General features: G+C 49.2%; 1 protein-coding gene across 2 annotated transcripts in view; it reads right to left on the bottom strand.

Annotated features, from left to right (window-relative positions):
• Positions 1 to 8167, bottom strand: part of LOC138489466 (zinc finger protein 436-like) — a 235340-nt gene extending 227173 nt beyond the window's left edge. Inside the window, exon 1 of one of the 2 annotated variants that reach the window (XM_069617194.1) lies at positions 7821 to 8167. In XM_069617194.1, coding sequence (XP_069473295.1) covers positions 7821 to 7844 — 24 coding nt within the window. In that variant the 5' untranslated portion in view covers positions 7845 to 8167. The remainder of the gene's footprint in view (positions 1 to 7820) is intronic. The other variant, XM_069617193.1, reaches the window with a different exon arrangement.
• Between the last annotated feature and the right edge of the window lie 8601 nt (positions 8168 to 16768).

Genomic DNA, 16768 nt, shown 5'->3' with positions numbered 1-16768 from the left:
AGTCTGGCTTCAGAGCTGCCAGAAGCACGGAAACTGCTCTCCTGAACATCTGTGAAGACCTGCTCACCAACCTTGACTCTAACACCCCGTACGTTCTTATCTTGCTTGATCTCTCTTCTGCCTTTGACACTCTCAACCATGCCATGCTTGCCATGTTCAACCGTCTCCGCGATAACCTGGATATCACTGGCCAGGTTCTGGCGTGGCTGACGTCTTTCCTCTCCAACCGACCCTCCCAGGTTACAGCTTGGATCCTTCCTCTCCGACATCTTTTTCTCTACCTGTGGTGTCCCTCAGGGATCTAACCTCTCTCCCTGGCTGTTCGACCAATACCTGGCACTCCTTGCCCACCGCATTGCTGCTCTCTGTCCCAACTTCCAGTGCTATGTGGATGATACCCAGCTCATTTTCGTGCTACCCTCGGCCTCCTCCTCCTCTCCTTCCCTCATCTCTGACTGTCTGCCATCCAGGAATGGTGTGCCGCCATCGACCTCTGCCTTAATGCCAGTAAGACTGAGATTCTACTCATCGGCACACCCACTCCCTCCTTCCCTGCAGCTCTCTGGTCGGCCTCTCTTGGCCCTCCTCCTACCCCCACCTGCAAGACAAAAAACCTTGGGGTCATCTTCGACTCTGCACTCTCCTTCTCCCCTCACATCTCTGACGTCTCTAAGAAGTCACAATACCAGCTGCACCTCCTTAGAGGTATTCTTCCTTTCTTCTCCTTCCCCCAGAAGCTCACTGTCTCCAGAGCGCTGGTCCTCTCCAAGCTGGACTATTCTAACAGCCTCTATCTAAATCTGCCTGCCTCCACTCTCCGCCCTCTGGAACTTATCCAGAATAGGACTGCGAGACTTGTCCTTGGCCTCAAGCCCAGGGATTGTATCTCTCCAGGACTGAAATCTCTGCACTGGCTCCCAGTGGCTGTGAGGATTAAATTAAAAACCCTCTACATCGTACACAAGGCCTTCTGGGGTCTGGGGCTGCAATACCTTCAACTCTCTCTTCCTTCCTTCTCGAGCTCTTCGCTCATCCGCCTCCAACTCCCTCAGGGTCAGTCCCTTCTACAAGCAAAGAGTTGGTGGCAGATCACTCACTTCGGCAGGGGCCTCTCTCTGGAATAGCCTTCCTGCCTCCCTGAAACTCGAGGAGAACCATCTCCGGTTCCGGAAGCACCTCAAAACCGTCCTCTTTGCTTCTGCTTCCTCTCCTCCTCTCCCTGCTGAATTCCTGACTGAAATTGCACTGGTTACCTGGCCACCTTTTCTGATCTCTGGCCCAGGCCCCATCAATTGCCCACCTGCACTGCCTCCCTGGCAACCCCTGCACCTGGGGACCGTTTTTCTGTATCCCTACAGTCCCCTACCAGCATTTATGTCTGCACATCCTTGCACTTGCCACTAGCTGGCCGTTTTATTTATCTTATTTATTCTACTTTCCCATGTACTGCACTTTCCCCTCTCCCTTCCCCCTGCGCACTCTTCCTTTCCCCCCTTCCCATGCACTTGCGCAATCTGAATGACACCTGGCCTAGTAGGATCGTTGTCTGTCCTCCCTTTGCCCCCCCCCTTGCCTCATCGTGCCTTGAAACACTTGTGTATAGGCGTGTTATAAAATGCCATATCATATCATATCATACTTGATGAATCAATCATGAGAAATAGAAGGAGATCCTATAGAGAACATGGAAAATTAAGAGCGGATATGCGGGGAGACGTGTTCATGGAGCACTCCAGGAAACAGTTACCCCTGGACCCGCTACCATATGTGGAATGACATGGTTATAAGGAAATACCCTACCTATTTCAACTAATGTAGAATGTACCTGATGTTCGTTGAATACAGGAGCTACCTGACAGATGCTGGGCCAATTTCGATGAGGGGTATTTGTTGGGGATAGTTAGAGTTGGCATATGGATGCTATAAGGTGTTTTTTTTAATGTTTGTGCAATACCAATAAAAAAGAACTTTAAAAAATGAAATATGAGCAAGGTTACAAATTCCAAGGAATGATCGCACCTGCCGTTTATGTGGGGAAAGATGACAGAACCCATGGCCATCAAGTTCAGCATTTAAAAGGGGTTTATATGATATGAATATATACCCCTCATCACATTTTTGGATGAGGATTTTAACTGGGAAACAAATATTGTCAGAAATAAAGGATTGTGGAGTAAACGAAAGCAGGTACGGAGAAACTACACTTCCCAGTAGGCATTGTAGTTTCAGTGGGCCGTTAGGTCACAGCTGCTAGTGATCTGCAATTAGTGCGGGTCTTCATAACAGCCGCTCGCCCATGCTTCAGTGCTGTTGATTAATGAATTGGAGAGCACGGGCGGCGGCGACGGCAGCAGGCAGGAGCAAAGCAGACCTTTGAGAAGGCGTGAAGGAGTCACGCTTGCTATGCCGTGTGAAAACTGGATTCCTGGGCTACGGCGATGAAGACTTGATTACTGCCTTATTCTCTGCAGGTCCGGGTCTGTCACGGATGACTCGCCGGGCCATAAAGTTAAGTGGTGCCTATGTTTATTTTACTGGCCGGGCTGCGGCGGTGAAAACTTGTTTTATTGCCTCATTCTCTACAGGTCCGGGTCAGTCACTGATGACTCCCCGGGCCATAAAGTTAAGTTGTGTTAAGTTTAGTGACTTGCAGGGATACAGCGGTGATTTTGGGAAACTCTGACTTTCAATGCAGTTATGTTTACGCTGGTCTGTGACGGTGATTTGTAAAATGCAAATGATGCCTCCATCTTTTGAAGCTAATTAATTCTGGAGGTTTTGTTTGCCGGAGATATTATGTTTTGAATGCAAGAGTGATATTTTGCTGTATGCAAGAGAGTGCTTTTGCTAGTAAGCCTGTTACATGGAGACTAGGTGCCTTCCCAGTGCATTGTTTCATGAATTATGAAGTATCTGGGTGGGACAAGGTTATGCACGCAATTTTGACAAGGCATGTTTTCTAATGCAAATGGTTTTTTTGTATACGCACAAGGTTTTGTAAGGTTATGTGAATTCAGGAGTCAGGTCAGGTTGCAGGAGTAATAATTGAAGAATTCCTTCAATTAACTAGGTGTTCTTTATTTGTATATGTCTTGTTTTTCCCTTCCTTCCCTTTATTTCTCCATCCCCTTTCCCTAACTCCGTCTTCCCCCCATTGGCTGCCACGTGGCTACCTGTAATTCTAAAGTCAGGCGCCCGTGCCAACCACGGTGGGAGGGGTCGATCCATTCGGCTTCTGTGGTTCGGGAGAGAGGATTGAAACCCACTCTCCCTTAAAGTTCAGAGGTTTTGACAAATATCTTTAACATTGGCAACTTTGAGATTTGTTAATGACATTCTTTTTTTCTTTATAATTACACCATATGCTATTCTTTACAATTGTTCAAATACATTACAATATCAGACAAAGAGTAGAAAGAAGTACAATGTAGTTCCCATAAAACCAAGAGAAATAACTCTACAAAATGCTGCGGGAACAAGTCAAAGTCAGTACTACAACAGGAAAATGAACGAAAAAGAATCCAATAAATACATCCAACTATAATGAACGCCTGCAACAATATAACTAGCAACAGATCATCAGAACAAAACAAAAGAAATACAAAATTAAATTGTGCACAATCACAAAACCAAACTGTTGTATAGCAACAGCCCTGCCAGAACTATCCGTGTAGATCATTAAAAGAAGAGCAAACCTCCCCATGCGTATCAGGGCGATCTTTTTTCTTGTACATCACTTTCTCATATGCGGACAGTATAACCAGATCATTTAGTCATTCATCTATCTGAGGCTCTTAACTATTCTTCCACGCCTTTAAAATGCACTTCTGAGTAACTACCAGTGATCTGACAAACCACAATGTCGAGCAATGAGCTGCTCCCCTGGTGCACCCACTTAACCATAGTATTGTAAGTTTCAGGCACCTTTAAACACTTGCACTCACAAATAATTGTATGCGATCGAGGGCCTCAGTCCAAATCATATCAGCCCAAGACCAACCCAACAACATGTGCAACAATGTCCCCACTACTCTACCCCAACAACAATCATCCCGCTGGAGACCCAATGAACACATTTTGGCTCGAGTCCAATACAGTCTCCCCGAAATCTTCTGACTCGCAAGTCTCAAGTTAAGATCTAATTCAGTAAGGTTGCTTCCTTAACGGCCCCATCCCATTCATTTTGCGACAAGTCGCAGCCAAGCTCTTCAGATTTCTTTGATCGCAAACGATCCCACCCATTATTGATTTCAACCCCAACTGGCATAAGTCAAAGAAAGGATGACACCATCCCTGGTGGACTGTCAAAAATTTTGAAAAAGCTCAGTTTCATCAGTCAGTGGGTGGTTCAACAGGGTTCAAAAGAGAAGAGAACTAGGAGCTATTTAGCTCCTGCTTCTAACATAGTAGAGCCTGGTTGGCTTGAAATCAATAGCTACCGGGAGCAACCTTTGGCTCCTAGGGCCAACCAGTGCCTTCCAAATATGTAAATGTGACACTAACTTTGAGTATTTTAGAATGTTAATAAAGAAGAATTAGACCACATCTAATACACATTTAAACACAATGGTTCATACAAAATGGACAAAATGTTAAAGGAACATCTCTTGTAGCTCCTGGTTCCCCTGCGGTAGCTCCTGTCTACAGGGTGATACCCAACACCCAGGAGCTGGTTTTATCATCGAATCTTAATTTTGAACCCTGCCTTAACATAACAATCCTCCGAGACAACAGAGTACTCAAATCTATATATATATATATATATATATATATGCCTTTCTCTTCTAGCTAAGCCATACTTACCCCACAATACATCAAATCCAAAAATCCTATCCCCCTCCAACAAATCAATCACACGCAGTATACCCTTCGAAAACCATGCAACTGAAAGGCCAGAGTATACCTCAACTAAGTGTCTTTATGCAGCCAGATAACCTATTCATTCTATTTAAATCATTGAAGTAGTGCACTTTGAGTAATCGGCATAGTGTGTTATGTGTATTGGGATGTGGGATGAAGCAGTGCACTTTGAGCAATCAGCATAGTGGGTAGACATGTATTGGGACGTGGCAACCTAGATAAAGAATAGGGGCTTGCAAGCTGAAATGGTGATGCAACCCAAGCCGCCATACCCAACCAAATCAGCAGATTCACCCCATTACGAGGAAGGTATAATGCTGATTTCTTAATGACAAATCCCCTACAATAATGGCATTATTACCATTATTGGAGATAACATTAAGGGGAAATTGTGAAGTGATATTCTAGAACCAAGTATATGATGCTTAGAATCAGCAAGATAAACTGTTGTGTGGAGGACGGAACTGGGTTTTGTGTTATATGAATTAGGAATCACATCCGAAGATTCTTCATGCCACTGCTGCTCTCACGTGTGTTGGACGTAGCCTACCAGCTCACCAACTTCAGTCGTTTAGGTTGCTACTGTTCAACACACATCCCTCCTGAAGACATAGCCTGGCCTTGGCGAGTGCTACCAAAATAGGCTGAGGTGTACCTACCTGTTGGCCTGTGCGAGTTTCCTCTTTATGAGTGTGATTATTACCTCCACGTCCACTCTTCCTTGTCCAAGCACTTATCAATGACGTGTCCCACCTCCTTACAGGAACCCTCTATCTACTTCTAATTTCCTCAGGCCCCACTCCCTTCACCTCTAGCCTCCAGGCATAACAGCCCACCATCCCCAAGACCCAACAGTTCAACCCGGACTCTGTTCACTTCTGTCCCCACCCCTCTCGGTATAGCCTAGGGGGATTTGTGGTCATTTCTCGCCACCTTGAGGTTTCCGTGTGGAGCAGAGGCCTGCTTGGGTTGGCGGGAGTTCTCAGGGGGTGGGGGGGGGGAATCTCTGCTGAGCAGGGCACCCCATTGATTACAAGCAGGGAGCCTGGTCCCTCCTACCGCCGCCGGCATAGCCGGAGGTAGTGAATCGCCATCCCATGTCAGGGGTGTGGGGTCTGTGGGGCTTCACAGAGCGGCTCGCCCTCCAGGTATGCATTGCCCAGGGTGGTCTTCACCCTGGGCAGAGCTAAGTGGGAGCGGGGGCGTGCTCTACGCTGGGGACTGTGTGCACCTCGCCTCCTGGGCTGGGTTTGTGGTTGCCTAACGACTTGTCCTTCCCGCTGTTACTGGTATATTTGTGTGCAGGGGCCTCTGGTTGTTCTGTTGCCTTCCTCCTCTGTGGCTGCTCCTCTCTGCTTGCGGGCCTCAGCTTCTGGTTATTGGTGCCAACGCCATGGGGAAGCGCTCTTCCCAGTCTCGCCATGTGGAGCCTCGCTCTCTTTTGCCTTCCTTCCTATTCCTCTTCTTTCTGTCCCCCTCCCTCTCCTAAGAAGCAGAAGGGGTGTAGGGTGCCAGATAACCGGCTCCTGCATGTTTTTCAGAGAGCACTACAGGAGATGGGGATTCAGCGTCATCCTGGCAGGGGGGTGTCACCTCCTCTTCCTCATGCTCAGAGTCATCTTCCTGCAGCCTGGGCGATTCCCCGAGGTCGACTGATTTCAAGGGCAAGTACCTGGACAAGGAGGCCACGGCGGATGTTCTTCAGGTGTCCCATTACATGGGGTTTCCGGACTCTGCACCCACATCTACTCTGGCTGGAGGGGTTCGGCCCCCTCCGCCCCAGTTTAAGCGCACTCTCAAGAAGGGTATTATGCTTCTCTCTGAAATGAAGACTGAGATTTTGAGGGAGTGGGTTGATCCGGACAAGTTAGCAGTCCCCAGGTTCCTTGGCAAGCAGTTTCCCAGTGGGGTGGGGGGAGGAGGGGAGATGGCCCTGTCACAGTTGGTTCTGGTGGATGACCTCATTCCCAGTCTGGTGGGATGGTCGGCCTTGGCCTCAGACGATTCTCTTCGGGACGCCACGGATCGTAAAGTGGATGCCTCTGTGAGGAAGGCTTATGGAGAGGCTCATTGTGCCTTGCGGTATACCACTTATGCCTCTTATACGGCAGAAGCTGCCCTTGAGAGTCTGAAGGCGGCAGGGGAGGGCTCGGATACTGCGCCCCTTCTGCAGGCCGTCACGTCTTAGGTGGAGTTTTTGTCTGACTTGGTGTATGATGGTGTGAAGGCGGCCGTCATGTCCATGGGTTCCATCATGGGTTATCGTCAGCATGTTCTTCCCAGGGATTGAAAGATGGACGCCCGACAGACGTCTACTGCCATGAAAATTCCCTTTGAAGGACGGATACTGATTGGGGATTCCCTTGAGGACAATGCCCATATGGTCTTCAAGGTGAACAAACATGCTGGCCAGCTGTGTAGGAAGTCTACCCCTGCTCGCAGGGGTTCTGCCGGGATGGCAGCCCCTCCCCCGCCCTAGGGGTCAGGCTCAGCCTGGGCAGAAGTGGCGCTTGGGTCCGGTCTCCCCCCTCGCCAGCAGAAGTCCCAACACCAGGCTTGTCGGGGGTCACCTGACATTCTTTTGGAAGCAATAGACCCTCTTATGTTATGTTTAAGGTTCTTAATTGGGGTTGCCAAATGTAGAGCCTTCTTGGCGTGATTCTGGTGTTGCACAGGCTGCACTATTGGGCCCTCTTCTGGTGGTGGGCCGGGCTCTGCAAAGTTCCTAAATATGCACATTATTTGAACTGGAGTGTAATAGGGATAGGAGGCGCCCAAGTGGTCCTCGAGCCCCCTGTGGCAAGTGGGCATCTCTGATGCAGGACCACCGCTGGAGGGAGAAGTGGGACTTCAACTCCCAGAATGCAAAGCAGTGCTGGCTGGAGGGGGGGGGCAGGACCTGGGACCATGTGCCAGCAATGACCCCTGACCCCAAGATAACATCACAGGAAACAACTCACCTCATATGACCCATGTCTGGGCATTTCTCTCCAGCGATCTCGGGTGGATTTATGTTCAGTGATTTTGGATGGATTTCTCTCCAGTGATCTTGGGTGGATTTCTCCCGGTGATTTCGGACGGATAGATTTATTTTCAATGACCTTTCACAGGATTCCGAGATATATCCCTAAGAAAAAGACCGGCAGCCCCGGAAACGGCGAAGCCCCAGAACAGCACTGCGGCTGCGCAATACGGAGCAAGTTGACAGGGGAGAGTGAGACGCTCATCTCTGCGACTGCGCAACACGGAGCCACGTGACAGAGGAGAGTGAGACGCTCATCACCAGGGCATGCGCAGAGGTGTGCAGAGCTCGTGCTGCAGACAAGCTTGAAAGCTGCGGTTACGGAGCTCCGCACTCTGACTCTACAGAGCACAGCACCCAGGCTACGGAGCACAGCACTCCCCGGTGAAAGGTCCTTCCACCGCCTCTCCTTGGCGGCTCGTGGCGCGTCTTCTCAAAAGCAGCACTCTGCGCATGCGGACGATTGGTGCTTCCTAGTGCGCATGTGCAGACATAGGTTTCTTCAAAGCCCCATCCGTCTGAGCATGCGCAGTAGGCTTACTTTTTCTTTGCTTTGCGGGATTTTGGGATAGCCGTTTCCCCCAGTGTTGGAGACTGAGCGATGATCTCACTTTTCTCCTATTACCCCACTAAATGTACTCTTAGTGTCACTCTCACAGCCAGACCTGCCTACGTTTGAAAAGTAAAAAAACCCTGTCTGAGGTCTGTCAGGTGGTGCCACTCCATATTCCGCCCTAATTTGGTTAGGACTCCTCATTACTGCCCTGCACTCCAATCACTGACTGGGTGCGGTGTTCTATACCAAGGATATTACCGTTCTGTAGAGATGTCGCGAGAGCCCCGCTCTCGCGAGATCTCGCTCGCGCCCGCAGCTCCGCCCCCGCGCGCTACGCGCGCATTATGGGACGAGCTGAGGACATGGCCAGCTGCGTCTTCCCGGCTCCTCTGAGCACGGGATAAATTCAGCATTAAAGCTGCGACATCAAGGCTACTGCAGCCCTGCCCCAGTTGGCCACGTTGGCCTTTGCCATTTAGGGCACTGTTTATATGAGAACTGTCCAGAGTAGCCACCAGAAATAAAGCACTGGTGAAACCCCTGCCTGGCTCCTGTCTTCCTTCAAGTATCAATATACAACATAAATTGGCGACGAGGATCACCACAAGAAACCGCGCAGAAACATGCAGGGAGCCACACCGCCGCCACCCTTTCTACAAACGCCAGGTAGGCCTACCATTCCTTGGCCACAATGGCAGCCCCTGTTCACGACATACGTGGAGGCTATGGGTGGTGCAGGATTTTCAGCGGCGAGACGCAGGGCCATGCTACTCAATGCCCTAGGGGTGGAAGGGCAAAGAATATTCGAGGGCCTTACCCCGATTCTGGTAGATGATGACAATGATGATGTGTTCAAGGAGGCGGTTAGAAGAATCATTAAGAGGTTCGCCAGCAAAGAGAACACAGTACTCCATAGAATAAGGTTTTACACTTGAAAACAAGAACAGTCCGAACCCGTCGATGACTACGTCACTAAATTAAGGGAACTAGCAGCCCTGTGTAACTTCGGCACCAATGCGGAAAACCGTATATGCGACATGCTAGTTGTCCACACCAACAGTCGGAAAGTCCAAGATAAGTTCATCCTCGAAAAAGAGCTACAGTTAGAGAAAGCCGTCGAGATCGCCAGAGCAGTAGAGGAAACGGCGGGAAGAAGGAAAGAGTTTACAGGGGCCCAAGTTCCCACTGAAATACAAGCGGTGGGATTCCGTCCAAGAAAGGAAAAGTTTGCACCGGACACGAGAGAAGTAAGAAACAGCAAGAAAGAACCCCTCAAGTGTCATAGGTGCACCAGCACCAAACACCTGGCGTTTGACAGAGAGTGCCCAGCCAGAGACAAGGAGTGCTCCGTCTGCAAACGCATAGGACACTTCTCAATAGTGTGTCGATGGAGGAACAAGAAAGTCACCAGCCTTACCACAGATCACACAAGGGAAAGAGAATCCTCTTCAGATGAGGAGGGAAGACCCACAGTCATTATGGTGAACAGCACACGAGCCAGGAGAGAGAAGCCCCACTGCGTGATCAAAATCGATGGAAGAGAGACAAGGGTCATGGCAGACTCCGGTTCAGACCTCACCATCTTACCCCTTCGGACATACAAAGAAATGGTGGGTAAAGAGAAAGTGGAAGTACTCACCACACGACACAAGCCCACGGTGTTTGGTGGGGCCTCAGTCGAACTGCTAGGGTATATCAACAGCAAAGTCGAATTTAAAGGAAGAGAAACCATCACCAGGGTCTACTTCAGCCACGAAGGACCTGCAGTTTTGGGCTGGGATGATCAAGACAAATTAAAAATCAGACTAGATCCCAGCACAGAAGAGCAAGTTCTATCAGTCAATACGAGGAGCGGATCCGTTGTCAAGAGCGATTACCCAACTGTCAACCTCCGGAACCTCGGTAGGTTTATCAATGATGTTAACTACCTCCTTGGCTTCCTCCTCACCTGAGTCTTCTGGCGAAGTGTCGTGGCGGAACACCTTTTTTCCAGTCTTCTTCTTTTTTGAGAAGAGGTATGGTCGTCCGCGGTGGGAAGCCACCCTGATTCCCTGCCAAGCAGGGAAGCAAGAGGCTTCCTTCCCGCAGGGACCGGGAAAAGAGGGAAAAAAGGCGGATGCTTAAAAAAAACCCTCGGAGAACAAAGTCACGATCCTGTAGCTTTTAGTGAGCGAAGTGCAGCAATTCAATAGTCCCGATGTAAGAAACAGAATGGCTGGATCGAGGGTCTTGAGCAGGCGATGGAAAGCGAAGCAGGTCCTTGGAAGAATCCAGTAGTGCAAATGAAGGAGAAGGACAAGGGGCACAGAGAGAATCAGAAAGTGGCGGAGCGCCAGGGAAGGGAAAGAAACAAAGAAGGCGAACGGCGAAGTGACGCCGACTGGAGATCAATGGGTAGCAAAGTTGAAGCGAGGAAAAACACAAGGGAGCAAGCAACTCGGAAAGAAACAAAGTTGCAACGCACCGAACCCGGAAGTGGGCGGTGCTTAAATAGTGAAGCCGGGAAAATGAAAAGGAAAGACTAGAGCGACAACCTGGGAAAGGAACAGGGAAAAGCAATGGATGACCTAATGGCGCCGCCAACGCCAGGCGTTCCATAGCCTCCACCGGCGACTAGACGCCGGCGGCATGACAGTATGCCCCCTTCCAATGGGATACCTCCCCGGCTTGCCTGGGAAGAGACGGTGAAACCTCTGAACCAAAGACGGGGCATGGACATGGGAGACAGGTTCCCAGGAATCCTCAGAATGGGGGTAACCTTTCCAATGGATGAGGTATTCCAGGCGCCCACCCCGAAAGCGGGAGTCCATTATGGAGGCCACCTCGTACTCTTCCGGGGGTAGAGTAACCGGAGACGGAACAGCCGGTATGGAGCGGTGATAGGGATCTGGCTTAAACTCCCTCAAGAGAGAGGAATGAAAAACAGGGTGTAAGCGGTTCATGTGTTTGGGCAAAGAAAGCCGATAGGCAACAGGGTTGATCCTACGCAGGATGGGAAACGGGCCCAGGAATCTGGGAGACAACTTAGAGGGGTGAAGCCAACGTGGGAGGTATTTAGTGGATAACTACACTTTGGTTCCCTTCTGCCAAGTGGGGGAAGGCAAGCGCTTGGGGTTAGTCTGGTTACAATAGCGCTGACTACTAGCCCGAAGACTATTGATGGCAGTCATATGGGCTTCTTGCAAAGAGAGGAGAAGGGAGTCTACAGAAGGGACCGTAGAAGCGACAGGAGAAAAGGAAGGAGTGAAACTGGGATGATACCCATAAGAACAGTAGAAAGGGCTAAGACCAGTGGCACTGTGAACAGCGTTATTGTAGGCAAACTCTGCAGTCGAGAGTAAACTAACCCAATTGTCCTGCTGGTTGTTGGTGAAGCAACGTAGATATTGCTCAAGAGTAGCGTTTGTCCTTTCTGTTTGTCCATTGGTCTGGGGATGGAAACCAGACGATAGTGCACGCTCAATCCCCAGTCTCTTACAAAGTTCTCTCCAGAAGTGTGACGTATATTGGGATCCTCTGTCTGAGATGATCTTACTGGGGATTCCATGTAAACGGAAGATCTCTCTTGCAAACAAGGTTGCCATCTCTGCTGCCGTGGGTAACCCAGCCAAGGGTGTAAAGTGGGCCATTTTAGAGAAACAATCGACCGTGACCATGATACAGGAACATCCCTCTGAAGCGGGCAGTTCTACGATGAAATCTGTGGAGATAATGCTCCAGGGTCTCTTCGGTATCTCACTCTGCTGTAGGTAACCAATGGGTTGTTGGGTAGAATGCTTGGATCTACAGCATACGGGGCAAGAGCGGACATACAAGTCCACCTCTTTCGACATATCTGGCCACCAAAAACTCCGCCGAAGAAGTTCCAGAGTGTTCTTCGCCCCTCGGTGACCAGCCACAAGATCGTCGTGACACCATCCTAGTGCGGTGCGTCGAGTCTGGGAATCAGGTAGGTAGAGACGATGTTTCTTGAATCCCAGGCCATCCTGTATGGAAATGTCATCTGAGTGAGGAATGGTATGAGAAATTCCCTCAGATCGTGTGCCTTTACGTACCTTCTCCAAAAAGGCATCTGCTAGAATATTCCTAGATCCCGGGAGATAGGTCAATAGAAAGTCGTACTGGGAGAAGAAATGGGCCCAACGGGCCTGACGTGAATTGACGCACTCCATACTTTGTAGGACTTTGAGGTTCTTGTGATCCGTCCTTATTTCAAAAGGGTGTGTTCCTCCCTGTAGTAGATGACGCCATTCTTCGCAAGCCGTCTTCATGGCCAAAAGTTCCTTCTCAATAACCGAGTAATGTAATTGACTTTCATTCAAAGTTTTGGAAAGATAGGCTATTGGGTATTCAAGACCAGCATGTTCCTGTAAGAGGACTGCACCTAAGGCAGCTGACGAGGCATCGGTCTCAACAATGAATCTTAATCCTTGGTCGGGTTGCCGAAGGATGGGTGCAGAACAAAATTTCTCCTTTAACAATAAGAAGGCTTGATCAGCGTCTTGAGTCCAGGAAAAGGGTTTGGACGTCTTCTTGAGTAGACTAGTAATAGGGAGAACTGTCTCCGAGAATCCCTGTATGAATTTCCGATAGAAATTCGCAAGCCCAAGGAACCTTTGGATGTCCTTGACAGATTCCGGAGTAGGCCAATGCAAAATAGCTTCGGTCTTAGCTGGATCCATGCGGATGCCTTCCGCAGAAAGAATAAACCCAAGGTAGATCACCTGAGAAACTCCAAAGACACACTTCTCTATATTGGCCTTGAGATGGTGGTCCTTTAGCCTTTTGAGAACTTGAATGAGATGAGTATTATGGATCTGTGCGGTTTTTGAGAATATCAAGATATCATCAAGGTAGATTATGACACTGTGAAAAAGAAGATCAGAGAATGTTCTGTCCATAAAACGTTGAAAGATAGATGGAGCATTAACCAACCCGAACGGCATTACTCGATACTCGTAATGACCGAACGGAGTCCGGAACGCAGTCTTCCATTCGTCCCCAGGATGGATGCGTAAAAGATGGTAAGCTCTTCGAAGGTCGATCTTAGTGAAGATCCGTGCTCCCTGCACCGCCTCTAGGATATCCTTCATGAGAGGCATGGGATAACGGTCCCTTACTGTAACTTGATTTAGGCCCCGGTAATCAATACACGGTCTTAATTCATCTGTACCTTTTTTCGGAACAAAAAACAAAGATGCCCCCGCAGGCGAATGGGAATGTTGAATGAGACCGTGTTGTAAATTAGAGTCCAGGTAGTCCTTGAGAACTCTCTTCTCCTTGAGTGAAAGAGAAAACATGCGGCCAAACGGGACCACTGCATTGGGAACCAAGGTGATATGGCAATCTTCGGGTCGATGTGGGGGTAGTTCTTGAGGACCTTCTCCCTCAAAGACCTCCGGATAATGAAGACACTCCTTAGGAATATTGTTCACGGATCGAACATCAGTCAGGGCAAGAGGGTCTGGAAGAGTATGGATAGTTGCAGCCACTGATTGTATTGAGCAAGACTTCTTGCAAAAGCTAGAAGAAAAAGACAGTTGGTTCTTGGTCCAATCAATCGTAGGGTTATGTTTCCGGAGCCAGGAAACCCCCAGGATGACAGGGAAGTGAGCAGCTCGAATCAAGTCGAATTGGATGGTCTCAGTATGATGGAGAATCTTCATGATCATGGGTGCGGTGGCATGAGTGATAGGACCGGAGCTTAGCGGTGTACCATCAACGCCCTCAACCTTTTGATCTTCCTCCTTCTCCAGACGACTGATACCGGTCTTGTCAGCCCAGACGACGTCCATAAAACATCCAGCTGCTCCGCAGTCTAATAGAGCTAGGACCTCGAATGACTGATGTAGGTGGTTCAACTGGACTGCAATGACCATGAGCCGATTGTCTTCGGAGGAGTTGATGGTAGGTGTTATGGACAAAGAGACATAGGGACCAGGATAGCCCCCTCGGTAACTGGTCCCTACTAGTTCCGAGGTATGGCGTTTCCCGACCTGCGGGGAGGTACGTCCGAACAGTCCCTCAGAACATGGGTGTTGGAACCGCAGTACATGCATAGATTGAGGTCTCTACGCCGCTTCCGTTCTTCGGGGGCAAGCGGTCCCCTGGTAGCTCCGATCTGCATAGGCTCGTCTCTTACCGAACCCGAGGGAGCGGAAAAGGACGTAGCCGGGTTAGAGGTAACGGGAAAACCACGTTGTCTCCGCCGCTCAGACCGTCTTTCCGATAACCGAAAGTCAAGTTGGAGTACCGTGGCCCAAAGCTCCGTGAGTGTAGAAGGGCGACTAACCCTAGCAAGTTCATCCTTAAGGTCTTCTCTGAGGCCTCGACGAAAGATTGTGTATTGGGCATTCTCTTGCCAACCCGCATCAGCCGCCACCCTTTTAAATCGGGAAATATAAGACAAAAGGTCCATGCTTCCCTGACGGATATCCAGTAGCTGTTCACTGGCTAATAAGGTAGTCTCTTGTTGTTCAAACGCAAGTTTGAACTGGGCGGTAAATCCAGCATAATCCTGAAGAAGAGGACTGGCACTGGTTACCAAAGGGGCTGCCCAAGCCAGGGCATTCCCGGTCAAATTGGAAATGAGGAACCCTATGCGGGCTTGGTCTGAGGCGTAAGACTGAGGTCTAAATGTGAAATAGATCACGCAAGCCTCCATGAATTCCTTAAATTTGTTAGGTGTTCCATCGTATTTGCCACAGGATAGTGGCATGGGAGGGAGATCACTGCGTGACTGCTCAAAGCGGTCCAACCTCTGTCTAATGGTAGTGTTCTCCGTCTTTACTGCCTGTAACTCTTGAGTGAGGTTATGTACAGCAGTTAGCAGTTCTTGCACCTGCTCAGGTGAGGCCATGGTTCTTAACTGTTGGCGTTGCAAACTGTCAACCTCCGGAACCTCGGTAGGTTTATCAATGATGTTAACTACCTCCTTGGCTTCCTCCTCACCTGAGTCTTCTGGCGAAGTGTCGTGGCGGAACACCTTTTTTCCAGTCTTCTTCTTTTTTGAGAAGAGGTATGGTCGTCCGCGGTGGGAAGCCACCCTGATTCCCTGCCAAGCAGGGAAGCAAGAGGCTTCCTTCCCGCAGAGACCGGGAAAAGAGGGAAAAAAGGCGGATGCTTAAAAAAAACCCTCGGAGAGCAAAGTCACGATCCTGTAGCTTTTAGTGAGCGAAGTGCAGCAATTCAATAGTCCCGATGTAAGAAACAGAATGGCTGGATCAAGGGTCTTGAGCAGGCGATGGAAAGCGAAGCAGGTCCTTGGAAGAATCCAGTAGTGCAAATGAAGGAGAAGGACAAGGGGCACAGAGAGAATCAGAAAGTGGCGGAGCGCCAGGGAAGGGAAAGAAACAAAGAAGGCGAACGGCGAAGTGACGCCGACTGGAGATCAATGGGTAGCAAAGTTGAAGCGAGGAAAAACACAAGGGAGCAAGCAACTCGGAAAGAAACAAAGTTGCAACGCACCGAACCCGGAAGTGGGCAGTGCTTAAATAGTGAAGCCGGGAAAATGAAAAGGAAAGACTAGAGCGACAACCTGGGAAAGGAACAGGGAAAAGCAATGGATGACCTAATGGCGCCGTCAACGCCAGGCGTTCCATAGCCTCCACCGGCGACTAGACGCCGGCGGCATGACACCAACACTTTTCTCGGAGGAGCCGGGGCACATTAAAAGTTTTATTCACAAAATTGTGCTCAAAAGAAATGCTGTCCCTGTCAAGCACCGGGTGAGACCAGTACCAGCCACAGCAAGGGACACCCTTAGACAACAGCTAGACAAAATGAAGAAGGAAGGAGTGATAGAAGAAATTGAAGCGTCCAGTCGTCCTGATAAAGAAACCCCAATCACAGGAATTAAGGGTGTACATAGACCTACGCAGCCTCAACCTAGAAGTCATCACGGACAATTACCCGCTCCCAAGCATAAACAAACTCATTTTATTAATGAAAGAGGCCAAAATATTTTCCAAACTAGACATGAGAAATGCATATCACCAAATACAGCTGCACAAAGAATCGAAACCCCTTACGGCATTTATCACTCCATTTGGCACATTTCAATTCACCAAAATGCCTTTCGGGTTGTCATCGGCCGCATCTGCCTTTCAACGCATGATGGACGTCCTCCTAAGGAAAGTCAAAAATGTGGTATACTTTCAGGATGACATATTGGTTTACGCAAAGGACAAACAGACGCACGATACCACCCTCAAATTGGTTCTCAACAAGCTACAAGAAGCAGGAGTGCGCTTACGTCATGAGAAATGTTCATTTGGGGTAAAAGAAGTTGAATATCTGGGGTACAAGATTTCGGAAAAAGGAATCAGTCC

Source organism: Ambystoma mexicanum, chromosome 9, assembly GCF_040938575.1.
Source record: "Ambystoma mexicanum isolate Mex_15411 chromosome 9, UKY_AmexF1_1, whole genome shotgun sequence".
In the NCBI taxonomy this organism is placed as follows: domain Eukaryota; kingdom Metazoa; phylum Chordata; class Amphibia; order Caudata; family Ambystomatidae; genus Ambystoma; species Ambystoma mexicanum.
This window is presented reverse-complemented; position numbering and strand designations above follow the sequence as displayed.